The 15,337-nt window shown below is 35.1% G+C and overlaps 1 protein-coding gene across 50 annotated transcripts in view; it reads left to right on the forward strand.

Moving 5' to 3' along the window:
• PMFBP1 (polyamine modulated factor 1 binding protein 1) overlaps positions 1-15,337 on the forward strand; it is a 484,787-nt gene that overhangs the window by 317,548 nt on the left and 151,902 nt on the right. For all 50 annotated transcript variants that reach the window (XM_056823979.1, XM_056823945.1, XM_056824098.1 and 47 more), the window contains one exon: positions 761-898. In XM_056823979.1, coding sequence (XP_056679957.1) covers positions 761-898 — 138 coding nt within the window. The remainder of the gene's footprint in view (positions 1-760; positions 899-15,337) is intronic.

Here is a 15,337-nt window from a genome sequence, read left to right on the forward strand (position 1 = left end):
GGAAGCAGAAAGTGTGAGTAAACACAAGAGCACCAGAATGGAAGAAAAGGAGGATAGCTTCAGACAATTATTCTGTCATTTAAGCCACATATCCTTTGACACAGAGGTAGCACTCCTAGTCAATAACTGAAACCTAAAATTCTATGACCAAGTTTACATTAGCATTATTGGCTATCCTCCTGCCACAGAAAGTTCAGTTTCATGTCAAAGTCAGTCATTCAAGTCTAAAATTCTATGAACAGGCTCCCTCATTTACTTCCTGGCCAGGATTCAGTCATAGCTACTCAACTGTGAATTCAGTGGTTCACTTTTATATCCATTGGCAACCAGCTCTAAAACCTGACATTTTCTTTGTAAATTTTATTTGCATCAGATGACAGATGATTACTTTCTGATTGTTTTAGAACATGGAAAACAAAAGAGTAATGAGTTAGATTGGAGAGAACAAGAGGTTACCTTCACTATCGATTAAGAAAAAAGGAAACAGAAAACCAAGATTTCTATTTCTATTTTTCAGTTTTCTACCTGAATGTGCCCCTGTTCTCTTTCCCAGAGAGTAGATTTTTAAGAAACACAATAGAGTGAATTAAAATAGAGTGACCAAGAAATTGAAAGGGAAAAGATGGAATTGTGGGAAAAGATTGCAGAAACAAAATATATTTTACTCAACAAATAACACTACTAGTAACAGGTTACTATAATGTCATTCTGTAAGAGTTGTATTTTCATATTTTAAATAATTTATTCAATGTGGGGAAAGGGAGAAGATGAAATGTGTAAGCTAAAGGAAGAGAATGAGATTCTCCAAGATGCACTGAGACGATATACAATACAGTTGGAGTCAGCTACAATCAAGCTTGAGGCTGCTGAGAAGGAGAGAGAGCAAAAGGAAAAAGAGGTGAGCATAGCAAAGAATTAAATGTTGGAAAATCATTCATAAGATTTTAGGTTTTACTGAAAAGATTTCACTTCTCTATTATGGAAAGAAAATGAATTGTGGTATCTCTGTTCTCTAAAAACAAAAGAGCGTCTCTGAAAGATTTCTCATGATTATAATTTCTCCATCACATTGACATTTGTCATTTTTCTCATTTCCCAAGTTCCTAGCATGAATTCTAAACTTTTTAGAGATACCCTCATTTGTACTGAATCCATATTCCTTCTATAATGGCTAAATTGGGATTTTGATTAAATAAGAGTTATTAAAAAGTGGTTGCCAATTATTATCCCTTAAGTCAGGAATCTCCTAGTAACTTTTAAACAATTTTGTTAGTAAAAAGAGGGAAATGTGGGAGTGAGACAAATACCTATACAGCCAAATCTTGAACTAATCTTGCAGAAATTAATAGACTGATTATTGAGTGAAGTGAATTTTGGAATTCCAGTGACACCCCAGAGGAACTTTTAGGGCTATGACTTCTTTTGAATAACAGTGCTTTTTGTCACTATAAAATGAGAGGGCAAGAAGCAAGTACATGGTAAAGTGGATGAAGGACTGGAAATCAAATTTAAAACCTGAGTTGGAATTCTGGCTTCTACTGTGTGAAATTAGAATCATAGTTGGAAGAGGTCATCTCATTTCTGGACAAGAACTCTTTCTTGAACATTTCCAAAATTATCATCTAGGATTCAAACTGTCGTGGAATTTCAAACTATCTACTCTACTGAGAAAAGTAGCTGTCCATAGCTATCAAAACAGTATAGTCCAGTCCCAAGAACTCTGAGGTTCCTGACAGTAGATCCTTTAGATTCAGTTCTGAACTTTTAAAAATTCAAAGAGGCCTAATCTTAGGATGTAGAGAACACAGAACACATGGGCTCCAAGATAAGACCCAACATAAGCAGTCAACATACCCAGAAGGTCTATCTGTGTCATAACTCAGTTCCAGGAGAAAATCCCATTTCAGGAACAAAACCTGGAGAGGCGAATAAATTAAAGATGAAAATAACATCCAGAACCAAAACCAGAGATCCTCAAGATGAAGGAATGAGCAACTCTAAAACAACTCTAACTAGAGACTTTAAGGAAAAAATAAATTTTCCACAAGAATTTCATCAATTCTTAGAACAAATGAAAGAAGAGATAAAAAGTGAAATACGAGTCCTAGAGGAAAGAATTGGAAGTAAGTTAAATAGCTTAGAAGAGAATGTGGAAAGCCTTGCCCAAAAAGTAGAGTTCTTGGAAGCAAGAATAGATCAAACAGAAATCAATGACTCCTCAAGACAGCAAGAAATATTGGAACAAAATCAAAAGATTGAAAAACTGGAAGAAGAAAATGTAAGATATCTGGTATCAAAAACAACTGATTTAGAAAACTGGTCAAGAAGAGATAATATTAAAATTATTGGGCTCCCTGAAAACACTGATCTAGTAAAAAGCTTAGATACTATTTTTCAAGAAATCATAACTGAAAACTGCCCAGATTTATTAGGACCAGAAGGAAGAGTAAAAATTGAAAGAATCCATAGATCACCTCCTATAAGAAATCTTCAAATGAAAACTCCCAGGAATGTCATAGTTAAGATTCAGAATTCCCATATCAAGGAGAAAATATTGCAAGAATCAAGAATGAAACAGTTCAAATACCAAGGAGTTACAATTAGGATCACACAAGACTTTGCAGCTTCAACAGTAAATGAGAGGAGATCTTGGGATACAATATTTAGAGAAGCAAAAGACCTGGGTTTACAACCTAGAATAATTTATCCTTCAAAACTCGGCATAATCCTGTATGGGAAAAAATGGACATTTGATTCAGTAGAAGATTTTCAGGCATTCTTGATGGAAAGACCAGAACTGAGTGTGAAGTTTGGAATAGAAACAAAGGAATCCAGAGAAATGTAGAAAGAATCCTGGTGGTGTGAACTGATGCTGAGTGAAATGAGCAGAATCAAGAATTAAAATCAACAATGTAAAAAGAAATAATGCTGAAAGTAATGAAAAAAACTGGACAACCAAGTTTTGAGACAGAAGAGATGGACTCGAATGGATAAAGAAACCTATATTTTTTTGACTACGGTGACTAATCCCAATATGGGGATTAATTTTGTTGGTGTTAGAAATCCTCTCAACACTGTTTTGGGTTTAGCAATAATGATGTCTTAATGGCCATTGCAATATTGTAAATTCACATAAAGGAAGAGAAGTTCAAATAGCATGACAAATATTTTGAAATGAAAGTAAAGAATTTTATACTTAAAGAAAACAGTATGAAGTTAGCATTCCTGGTTTCCTATAAAGTCCACTTTTTTGTGTTTACATATTTTGTTTTAGGTTTGGAAGGGCTTTTTATGTTTATTAGTAATAAACATTAAAAGTCCCCAACAAGTTGTAATTCACATTGTCTTTGAAGATGTTTTATGACTGACAACCTGCCTTCCAAACTATCATATTTTGTTATAATAGAAATTTGGAAATTTTCATTATAATAACTTGTCTGATCTCCAAAACTTGGCTCACTGGTTCTAGTTCTTTTCTGTCCCTTCCAACCCACCTCTTTTAAGAAATAGAAGCCTGATTCTTACTCTTCCCCATGATCTTTCTTTACTGCTACTGTCAATCCTACTTCAATAGGTTTAGAGGTTTCCCCATTACCTTGAAGGAATAAGTTCAACCTCTTTACCTTGACTTTCATCTCCCTACATTTTGACACTAACTCAGTCACTCCAGCTACTCTCATCCTCTGAAGACCACCAGCATTCTTACCTTTATTCCTTTCTCTTGAGAAATTTGCTGCCCTCCCCTTCCTTCATTCATAGAAAAAAGTTCCTTGAGTAAGTTGAGGATCCTTAAGTATACCTTACCTTGTCTAAAAGCTTTTTTTAATTCACATAATAAATATTTGTCAATATCAACAAAAAAAAGAGGGAAATGTGGAAAGGAAAGGAGTAAGGAGACTGCCCAGACTACCTAAAGGCTGATCCTATGAAATGAAGCTTGGTCCCCAACAGAGTTCCAGTCTCCACATAGGAATCCTAGTCTCTCACCAGCAAGCAAGGAAGGATCCAGGCAAGGTCCCAATGTAGAAAAACCCTCATGAGCAAAGCTCACTGAGACAGCCATAAACCTGACAAGAAAACACCCAACTCTAAGTAGCTCCAAAGCTGAAAGTCGAAGCCCCAACATCAAAAACCCCAGGTGAAAGACCCAAAGCTCCAAGTCGAAGTCCAAAAGCCCCAAGGGAGCCAACCTCCAAAGAAGAAGTCCAAAGTAGAAGATCCAAGGAGCTGAGACTCCAAAGAAGAACTCCAAAGGAGAAACCTCAAGGAGAAGTCCCTTGGATAGGAAGTTCAGGACTTTTTATTGTCCTTTTTCCACATCATTTCCTCCCTTCCTCACTTTACAGGAACCAATCACACTCTTTCAATTTGCCTTCCAATACAGGAGGAGGGAGGGGACCCCATGGCCTCTAGAATTTTCACCCACTCTAGCAAATCACTTGTGAACTCTCATAATTAGTGACTGGTAATGTACTAAGTAGGTATACTTAAGTTTTTGATTTATTAACTTAAAAGACAGAGAGTTTGATCCACTCTTCACACTTCACTTTTCTTGTCACAAAGTAATAATTACCCTTTAAGAAGGCCAAATAATTTCACTTTAGGTAGAGAGATTTGGATTAGAAAACTCCACATCACCATGTTTGGAATCTCTCAACACACTGATTGCTAGAGTCAAGCTCCATGATCTTCCAAAACAATATATTTCAATAATCCAATCCTTTGACCATTGCAATGAATGGAAAGAAATGCAGCATTGATACTCTGCATGTGGGACTGGGGTGTACCACCTGCTGAAGAGAGAAAGCCAATCATAGGAATGATTAAGTTGCCTTCCTGCTGCTACAAAGATGCCTAATAGTTTAATCAATGAAACTTTGGACAAAATGACTCTGGCAAACCCCAAAGCACCAGGAGACAACTCTGCACAGTCATTTTATAATATGGCTAACCAATCCTTTTTGCACTCATTGAGGCAAAGATCTTGTTCTTCTGGATACAGAACCAGGTATGGAGTTGGGAGTTCCTGGGTTCAAATCTGGCCTCAGACTCTTCCCAGCTGTGTGATACTGGGCAATTCACTGAATTTCAAGTGCTTAATCTTACTGCTATTCTGTCTTAGATCTATATTCAACATTATTACTAATTTGGGAGGTAAGGGTTTAAGAAATCAATAGATTTCATAGAAATTCTAAACTCCCTGGACATCAGGAACATTATTCCCAACTTTCTACCCAAATTTGACTAAAATGGAAGATTGGTAGTTTTAGAGTTGGTAAAAAGCTGCTTACTGCTGCTCCTACTATATGAGTGAAGAAATTAGTAAAAAAAAAAAAAACTAAAAACATTAAGTTCTCCAGCCATCCTTCCCCCAGAATTGTAGAAGAAATCATAGATAAAAAAAATAGACCAAGACATCATAGGATGAATTTTGGGACTGTGGTTCAGGACATTAGATATTGTGATTTTAGAGGAAATGTAATTTCTGATATGTGGGCTTAGATCTTCAATAATGAGTTTGAGAAGGACAAATGCAGTAAAAAAGGACTATTAAGAGAACCAGGGCCTCTGGGATAAGAAGAAATTCTACCATAGTGGAAGAATTCACCTTCAACAAAGTTCACTGCAAATCAAATGATGATAGAAGAGCAGGCAGAAATAGTAGTGTAGTCAGCCATGTTTTATCACAGCTATTTAATCACAAGACCATAAATAACCAAAGACAAAAATTCTATGACCAACTTCATTCCTAACCTTCCTGACTGTTCACCATTCAACCTTACCTATTCTCCTTCCAAAGCCAGGGGTCACTTATGTGTCACACGCAGTTGCAAAAAGATTACCTTTTCTTCCATGAAGAAAAAATGATTTACAAAGGACATCTGGAAAAGGAGACTTATTAAGCATCAACATTGTGTTACTGCCTTATCCGAGCTATTTTCTAAGACTGGCTAACTGTTTCATTGCTTTGTGGTTTTAGAGCTAATGAAGACAAAATGAGTGGCAGTTCAGTGCAAGAGGCTACCTGCCTTTTTCAATACTATGTTAGTGTGAAATTTAACAAAAAAAGGAGTCAAAACACAAAGTTTTTCAAACTTAAAACATTTTCTTTGCAAGAGGTTGTAGAAGAAGTCAAAGAAATTGATAAGAACTTGCCAAAATGGGACTTCCTTCCAGGGGTGGAATCAAGATGGCAGAGTAAGGCACAGCAGCTTGACAACACCATCAGAACCCCTCCAATCGTTTTTTAAAAATCACAAAATGAATACAGGAGTGAAAGAACCAACAAGGAGACAGACAAACAACTTTCAAGAAAAAGAAAACCTAATAGGTAGGCAGAGAATATCTGGGGCACAGGGGTCAGAGGAAAGTACAGTCAGCAAGACTATAGGAAGGAGTGAAGAGCAAGCCACACACCCCCACCCCACATCTGCTGTGACAGGTTCTGAACCTGAGCCCAAGTCAACATTAAGTTCCTGAAATTTTGCCTCAGCAAGTAAAGGTCCAAGTCAATGCATAAGCCTTGAGGTTTCAAACCTGTGGTGAAATCCAGAATCCTAGTGCATGACAGTCTGTGGCAAAGTAGGCTGATTTGTGTGGGATCAGAGAAAGCCATGAATCCTAGTCTGAGTCTATAGTGAGGACATAGACCCCAGCTTGGGGTAGTTGATTGACCCAAGGCAGATCTGGATATTTTTGCCAGGGGCTCAGGGCAGAACTCCAGGACAGGGCAATCAATTGTGTGTGTCTGATTGGATCAAGTATACGTGAGACTTGTGCCTAAGCATGGGGCTGGAATTTAATCTGGAATAAGAGACTCATTAAGGTCAAAATGTTTATATTTCTACATGGAAAGAGGATATCTGTAATTCTCAAAAATTACTCTTACTAGTAGAGAAAGTGGGGAAGTGGGAAGTAAACTGATTATGATGATATGATGTATATGATATTATAATTATGTGATGTGTATGTAAATGTGATGATATGAAAAATATGTATGTATGACATGATATGTATATATATGATATGATATGTAAAGAAAATCAAGGAATGAAAGAGGATTACACTGAGATAAAAGATAAGGGAAAGATAGAATGGGGTAAATGATATATCAAAGAAACATGAAAAATCATTATAAAGAGGGGAGAATAAAGATGGTAAGAAGCAATGCTTAAACTATACTCTCATAATAACTGACTCAGAGAGGGAAAAACAAATATACTCATAGGAGTATAGAATTATATCTTGCCCTATAGAGAAGTAGAAGGGGAACAAGACAAAGAAATGGGGAGGTAATTGGAGGGAGGGTGAAGCGGAGGGGGGGGGTGTGATAAAAAGCAAAATACTGATGAGAAGGAACAAGATGAAAGAGAATAAAGCAGGATCTAAAGGGGAAAATAAGATGGAGGACAATACACAGTAATAACTCTGAATGTGAATGGGATGAACTCACCTATAAAATAGAAGCAGACAGCAGAGTGGATTAAAACCCAGGATGCTACTATGCATTGTTTAGCATGTGTGTTTACAAAATTTGTTTACAGAAACACATTTGAAGCAGGATGACACACAGATTAAAGGTAAAAGTCTGGAGAAGAATTTATTATGTAACATCTAAAGTAAAAAAAAGAAAGAGTAGCTATCATGATATCAGACAAAGCTAATGTAAAAATTGATTAGATTAAAAGAGATAAGGAAGAAAATTATATCTTATTAACAGTTACTATACACAATGAAATAATATCAGTACTAAACCTCTATGCACCAAATAGTATAGCATCCCAATTTCTAAAGGAGAAACTAAAGGAGCTAGTGGAGGAAACAGAGAATAAAACCATACTAATGGGGGACGGGGACCACAAGCTTCCCATATCAGAACAAGATAAATTGAATCAAAAAATAAATAAGAAAGAAGTAAGGGAAGTGAATGAAATGTTTAAAAAATAGAGTTAATAGATATCTGGAGAAAACTGAACAGGGATAAAAAGAAATATAACTCTTTTCAGCAGCACATGGTATACATATACAAATATCAACCATGTACTAAGACATAAAAACATTGCAAATAAATGCAGAAAAGCAGGTATGATAAATGCAAATTTTTCTGATCAATCTGGGATAAAATTATAATTAGTTAAGGGATCATGGAGAGGCAAATTTAAAATTAATTGGTAACTAAATAATCTAGTTCTTCAAAACTGGTGGATCAAAAAACAAATCACAGAAACAATTACTGATTTCACTGCAATAAATGATAATGAGAAGACAATATATCAAAATCTGTGGGATATAGCCAAAGCAGTACTCAGGTGAAAGTTTATATCACTGAATGCTTATAGTAACAAAATACAGAGGGAGGAGATCAATGATTTGGACTTTTAACTTTAAACATTATAAAAAGAACAAAGTAAAAATTCCTACATAAATACTAAATTGAAAACCCTAAAAATTATAGTAGAAATTTTAAAAATTGAAAGTAAAAGAACTATTGAACTAATAAATAAGAATAGAAGCTGGTACTTTGGAAAAATAAATAAAATACTAGTAAATCCAATAAAAAAGAAGAGAATCAAATTAACATTATCAAAGATGAAAAGAGTGATCTTCCCTCTAATGAAGAGGAAATTAAAACAATTATTAAGAATTACTTTACCCAATTGTATGGGGATAAATATGAAAATCTAGGTGAAATGGGTTAATATTTACAAAAATATAAAATACCTAGATTAACGAAAGAGGAAATAAATACTTAAGTAACCCTATCTCAGAAAAAAAGACATGAATAAGCCATCAAGGCACTCCCTAAGAAAAAATTCCCAGGACCAGATGGATTCAAAAGTGAATTCCAGCAAACATTCAAAGAACAACTAATTCCAATACTACACAAACTCTTTGACAAAGTAAGCAAAGAAAGAATCTTATCAAATTCTTTTTATGACACAAATATTGTACTGCTTCCCAAGCCAGGAAGACCAAAAACAGAGAAAGAAAACTATAGACTAATCTTCTTATTGAACACAGATGCAAAAATCTTAAATAAAATACTAGCAAAGAGACTACAGCAAGTTATCACAAGGATTATTCACTAGGACCAGGTGGGATTTATAAAAGGAATGAGAAGCTGGCTTAACATTAGGAAAATCATCCACATATTTGACCATATCAAAAACGAAACTAAAAGACATATCAAGTGATTATCTCAATAGATGCAAAAAAAAAGCCTTTACAAAATACAACACCCATTCCTATTAAAAACACCAGAAAGTACAGTAATAGAAGGGCCTTTCCTCAGATTAATAAACAATATTTATTTAAAACCATCAGCAAGAGTTATGTGTAATGGAAACAAGTTAGAAGCCTTCCCCATAAGATCAGGACTAAAGCAAGTATGCCCATTATCACCATTATTATTTAATATTATATTAGAAATAATAATGGTAGCAATTAGAGAAGAAAAAGAAATTGAAGGAATTAAAATAGGCAATGAGGAAACTAAATTATCACTCTTTGCAGATGATGTGATGGTATACTTAGAGAATCCTAGAAAATCAACTAAAAAGATAGTAAAAATAATAATTTTAGCAAAGTTGTAGGATACAATATAAATCCACATAAATCATCAGCATTTCTATTTTTTTCCAACAAGAGCAGCAAGAGTTAGAAAGAGAAACTCCATTTAAAATCACTCTAGGCAATATAAAATATTTTGGAATTTATCTACCAAGACAAACACGGGAATCATATGAACACAACAACAAAACTCTTTCACAATAAAACGAGCTCTAAACAATTGGAAAAACATTCATTGCTCCTGGGTAGGATGAGCTAATATAATAAAAATGACAATCCTACCTAAACTAATTTATATATTCAGTGCCATACCTATTGAACCACCAAAAAAACTTTTTTATAGAATTAGAAAAGATTATTACAAAGTTCATATGGAAGAACAAAAGATCAAGAATATCAAGGGAACTAATAAAAAGAAATGTGATAGATGGGGGGGGGGGTCTAGCAGTTCCAATTTTTTTTAATAAACCCATATCCTCCATCTTGAAATCAATACTGTGTATTGGTTCCAAGGCAGAAGAGCAGTAAGGGCTAGGCAATAGGGGTTAAGTGATTTGCCCAGGGTCACCCAGCTGGGAAGTGTGTGAAGCCAGATTTGAACCTAGGACCTCCAGTCTCTAGACCTGGCTCTCAATCCACTGAGCTACCCAGCTCCCCCCACAGTTCCAGATTTTAAACTGTACTACAAAGTAGTGATCATCAAAACAATATTATACTGATTAAGAGATAGAAGGGTGGATCAATAGAATAGACTAGGGCTAAATGACCTCAGCAAGCTCGTGCTTGATAAAGCCAAAGATCTCAGCTTTTAAAACAAGAACTTACTATTTGACAAAAACTTCTGGGAAAATTAGAAAACAGTATGGAAAAAATTAGGTTTAAATCAACATCTTATACCCTATCCCAAGATAAATTCAAAATGGGTAAATGACCTAAATATATAAATTAGGTGAACATATAATAGTTTGCCTGTCAGATCTATGTGAAGGGAAAAAAGTTAAGGGCAAGCAAGAAATAGAGATCATTACAAAGTATAAAATTAATAATTTGATTACATTAAAGTAAAAAGGTTCTATACCAACAAAATCAATGCAAACAAAATCAGAAGGGAAAGCAACAAAATGGTTAAAAAATTTATAACAAAGTACTCTCTGATGAGGGTCTAATTTCCCAAATATATAAGGAACTAACTTAAATGTACAAGAAATCAAGGTATTCTCCTATTGACAAATGGTCAAAGTATATGAATAGTATAAGGATCATATTAGAAAATAAGTATTGTTTTATTAGTTTAGAGATAAGAAGTAAAGTGGCTGGCTTGAGGAAAACATTTTGAGAAAAGATTTTGAAGCAAAACTTGAGAGAGCATGTTGATTTCAATTACTGACAGTTATAACCATTTTTCTATGTCAGTTACTCTCTCTGGCAGTTGGCAGAGACACACACTCTCAATTGGGAGTTGGTCTCTGGCAGTTGACACAGACATACTCTCAGAAACTCTCTCTCTCTCAGGGCTGGAGGAGGTAACATCTTTGCCTCTCTGTCTGAGGAAAAGATCTGAGGGAGTTCAGTATTTTCCTTTCCCAACTTGGTAAACACTACTATCTATTGCAGTTCTTATAGACTGATTTAACTCTGAGAAAACCAAAAAAGACCTGGTCTTTGATTTGGACTCTGTTTGGATTCTGTTAAGGCTCAGAGTCCTAACTTGATTCTTGTTGAGACTCAACCAGCTAGCCTTTGCTATTTTATAATTTGAAGGCTAAGTTAAGATTTATAAAGATAATAGTAGTAGTTTTATTTACATAGTATAAATTTGGGTTAGTCAGATCAGGGAGGAGTAGTGTAGACTGTGAAACACAGGATAAGCAGTTCCTTGTGGAACTAGGGAGTTTATTTGGGTGGGTTTAGAATCCCTTAGAATTAGAAATCCTTTATTATCCTTATCATCATCCTCGGTTACCGAGAGACTACTACTACTACTACTATTATCCTTATGTAGTTCAATAAATAATTTTATTTTTATAACTTGCCATTATATTTTTACAGTTTGGTGAGCTAAATAGGACAAAGAACCTAACAATCTGATTTTAAAGGTCCAACTTTCAACTTGGGCAGTTGGAGCCGTTGTCTCAGAAGGGGGTCTGTGGAAGCAGCTAGAGCTGACAGTTTTGCTATGAAGTGTGATAACAGTGAATTGAACTCTAGTTGGCTACAAAATCCATCTCCCAGTCAACTTGATACAAAGACTCTGTACTCTCAGAAAATGTGATGAATAAGCTATATAAAATCACCATGGGATTTTTCCCTGTTAGCTATGACTTCTCTCATTTTCACTGTTGTACCGGAATATATACAAAATGTACTTGCCTATGATTTTCTAATGCCATTACTCTCATTGACACTCCTACAACTAATCTCTTATGTCCCATACTACTATTGTTTATCATGTGCTTTCACATGATGATCAAATCTTTGGCAGTTGTGTTTAAACATTTAAAAGCAAGCATCAAACAAGCTACTGCAAAGAGTAATCTAATGTTAAAAGTGAGCTATCTTGAGACTAAACTAGTTAGAATGCAAATTCAATACGAGGAATTACTGAAGGCTAAAGAGACAATGGCATAAACTAAAGAACATGAAGCAACTAAATTAGAGGATACAACTAAATCAGATAATCCAACTAAATTAGAAATGGAAACTGAAGCATTAGAAAGCAAGCCAGCTCATATGTTCCCTCTATGAGAGGTATCTATAGTGTCCCCAGAGCGTGGTATAGTGAATCTCATGTGCCACAAAAAGTTTCCACAAGCTGATACAGACAGTTTTAAGAAAAACACTCCATCATATGAAGAAGAACCAGTGGGAGTTGTAAATCAGTTCAAACATTTAGTTAAGCTTTACAATCCTTCTTATTTGGATTTTGACATCCTTATGGATGATTTATTGACAAAAAGGGAGAAACAGTGGATTATACAGGACACCAATAATAACCCCTGAATTGAAAATTGGCCTACTCAAGATCCTGGTTGGGAAGTTAACTCTTTTGCAGGGTACAGAGATTTAACTATAGCCAGGGAGGCAATAATTGAAACTATGAGGCAAAATTACAGACACTCAGGAACCTGGTCTAAATTTGAGCTCCTAAAGCAGAAAGTGAGAGGGACTCCCCCCACTTTCCTCAATAAAATTTTTGACTGTGCAGAAAATGGATTGGGTTGGATACTTTAACAGATGAAAATGTAAATCACATTTGCAGACAGTTTGTGAAAGATGCCAAATTGGTTTGACATGAATCTTGACAAAATTAGGAGAATTGCTAACTATGTTTTCCAAGATAAGAAAGATGGGCAATCAGAAGAGAAAAATGATATAATTGATAACTTAACCAAAGAAATTGGAGAGCTTAAACAAAAACTGAAATTCATTGAAGTACAGGAAAAAACAGTAGCTGCACTAAGAAGTTATAGACAACCCAGAAATAATTACAACCCCAGACAATACAGCCAAACTCCAAGATGTTTACTTTTTAACAGACCTGGTCATCTCATGAGAGAGTGCAGATTTAGGGGACAATTCTTTGGACAAAGCTTCAGGGGAAACCGAGGAAATAGACTTAATCACTTTAATGGATTCAGGCAAAATGGATATGGAAATTATGGGCTTAACAACAGATTTAGTAATGCATTCCAGTATGGGAGACCAAACTTCCCAAATCATCTTGATACTGGATGCTACCATAATTCACAACAAGCCACAGACCTGGATACCATGCAAGAATATATCAAAGCAGGTGCTCATTCAAAATATTCCCTAGTAGCTGGGTGGGACTCTCAAAAACTCGATATACAAAAAGGTACAACTTCATTATGAAGGTGTGTCAACACCTGTGTAGTTAAAAATATAGCATATAGAGAAAAATGGACTAGGAAGTATGGGCAATGAAATAAGAATTAACGAAAATGTCAGAGATTTTTAAAACATGGCAAATTAGTACAGGAGGAATCAATGAAGAATAAGAGAATGAGGAACAGGATCAAGTGTTGAGTTTTCCTGATCCTAGTGTGTTAGCTCCTTTGACACCTGTTCTTTATCCAGAAAATAGCAAGTGGGAGCAAAACTTTGGAGCTAGAAAAGAAAATGGGATATGGATAGCATCAGTAGTAAAACCAATTCTTCTAAAAGCATTTTACTCTTACATCTGCCAAGCAATACACTTTTTGTGTATTGGCCCATTTTGAGACACAAGCATTAATTGATACTGTTAAAAGAACTTGGTTAACTCTGGGAATTAGCACTGTGGCAAATAAGATCTGCTCAGCTTGCTCTGTGTGTGCACAATTTAACAAAAGCATATTTAAGCAAAAAGGCTTTTGGTAGTCATCCAGTAGCTCATACAACATTTGAGCATTTGCAAATAGTTTATATCAACATGCCCAAATCCAGACAATTTAAATTTTGTCTAGTAATAGTGGACCAACTAACTAGATGGTCAGAAATTTTTCCATCTAGTAAAAACGCATCAAGCTTTGTAGCCAAAATCTTGCTGAAAGAGATCATTCCAAGATATGATATACCAGTAAGAGCAGATTTTGACAAAGGGAACCATTTTACAGATTCGGTTCTAAAACAAGTTTATGAGAATCTGGGTATCACACCAAAATTTCATGTCCCATATCACCCTCAAAGGTCTGGTCAGGTGGAGAGACTAAACAGAGAAATCAAAACTATGGTTGGGAAATTATACATGGAAAATCATTTGAAGTGACCAGAGATTTTGCCTCTAACACTGTTCTAGCTGCGCACTAGACCAAGAGGAGATATGCATATCTTACCATATGAAATGTTATGTGGACCTTCATCATTGCAGGCAAAAAGTTTTAAAACAGCTTATGTATCTATGCTTGGAGGAGATCTTGCACTTTCTGAATCACGGAGTTACAAAACAGGATTAGAGAATTACAGGAAATGGGAATTTTAACTCAAAAGAGTCTATTAGATTATGCACTCCATTTGACAAAACCTGGGGATTCAGTTTACATAAAAAAAACTTTAATAGAATAGCGCAACACAACCATTATGGGTAGGACCTTTCTGCGTTATTTTGGCACCTTCAGCTATTTGTATATTAGAGAAAGAAACGTGGATGCATTGCTCCCATGTGAAAAAAGCAACAGCAGAAGAAGAGATTACATCAGACAACATGACTGCAGTCAAAAAAAGATATCAGAAGAAGAAATTAGTCAAGAAAAAGAATGAAATGAAGTCAGAGATCAAGATCAAGATCAAAACAAAGGAGAAGACAACATAGAAAATGACAGCAAAAAGGACAATTGAACTGTAACAAAGACATTGAAAAACAAATCAACACAGAAAAGAGGAACACAGACTGATTATGGACATTAACTGTAAGATTTTTTTGCGCCATTCTAACATTATACACTTTCACTATAGTTGCAAACAAACACTACATAGTAACAACACGAAGACAGAAGACAGTAGCAGAGGAGGTGACTTTAAAGATTTGGTAAGTATTCACTACAAAATAACATACACATATAGGACATATTTCTCACAAACTCTGCAACATCATAACCAGGTGATAAATATCCATAGAAATAAATAAATACAGATAAATCACCTTGGGAAAATAACAATAATTGTAAACATTAAAATAATAAGATCTCACCTCATAGGAAGACTTTATTGTGTTCCTTGGAGATAAAATCAAGAGAACATACATAACTTTCTAAACAAAATTTTTAAG

This window comes from Monodelphis domestica, chromosome 1 (genome assembly GCF_027887165.1).
Source record: "Monodelphis domestica isolate mMonDom1 chromosome 1, mMonDom1.pri, whole genome shotgun sequence".
In the NCBI taxonomy this organism is placed as follows: domain Eukaryota; kingdom Metazoa; phylum Chordata; class Mammalia; order Didelphimorphia; family Didelphidae; genus Monodelphis; species Monodelphis domestica.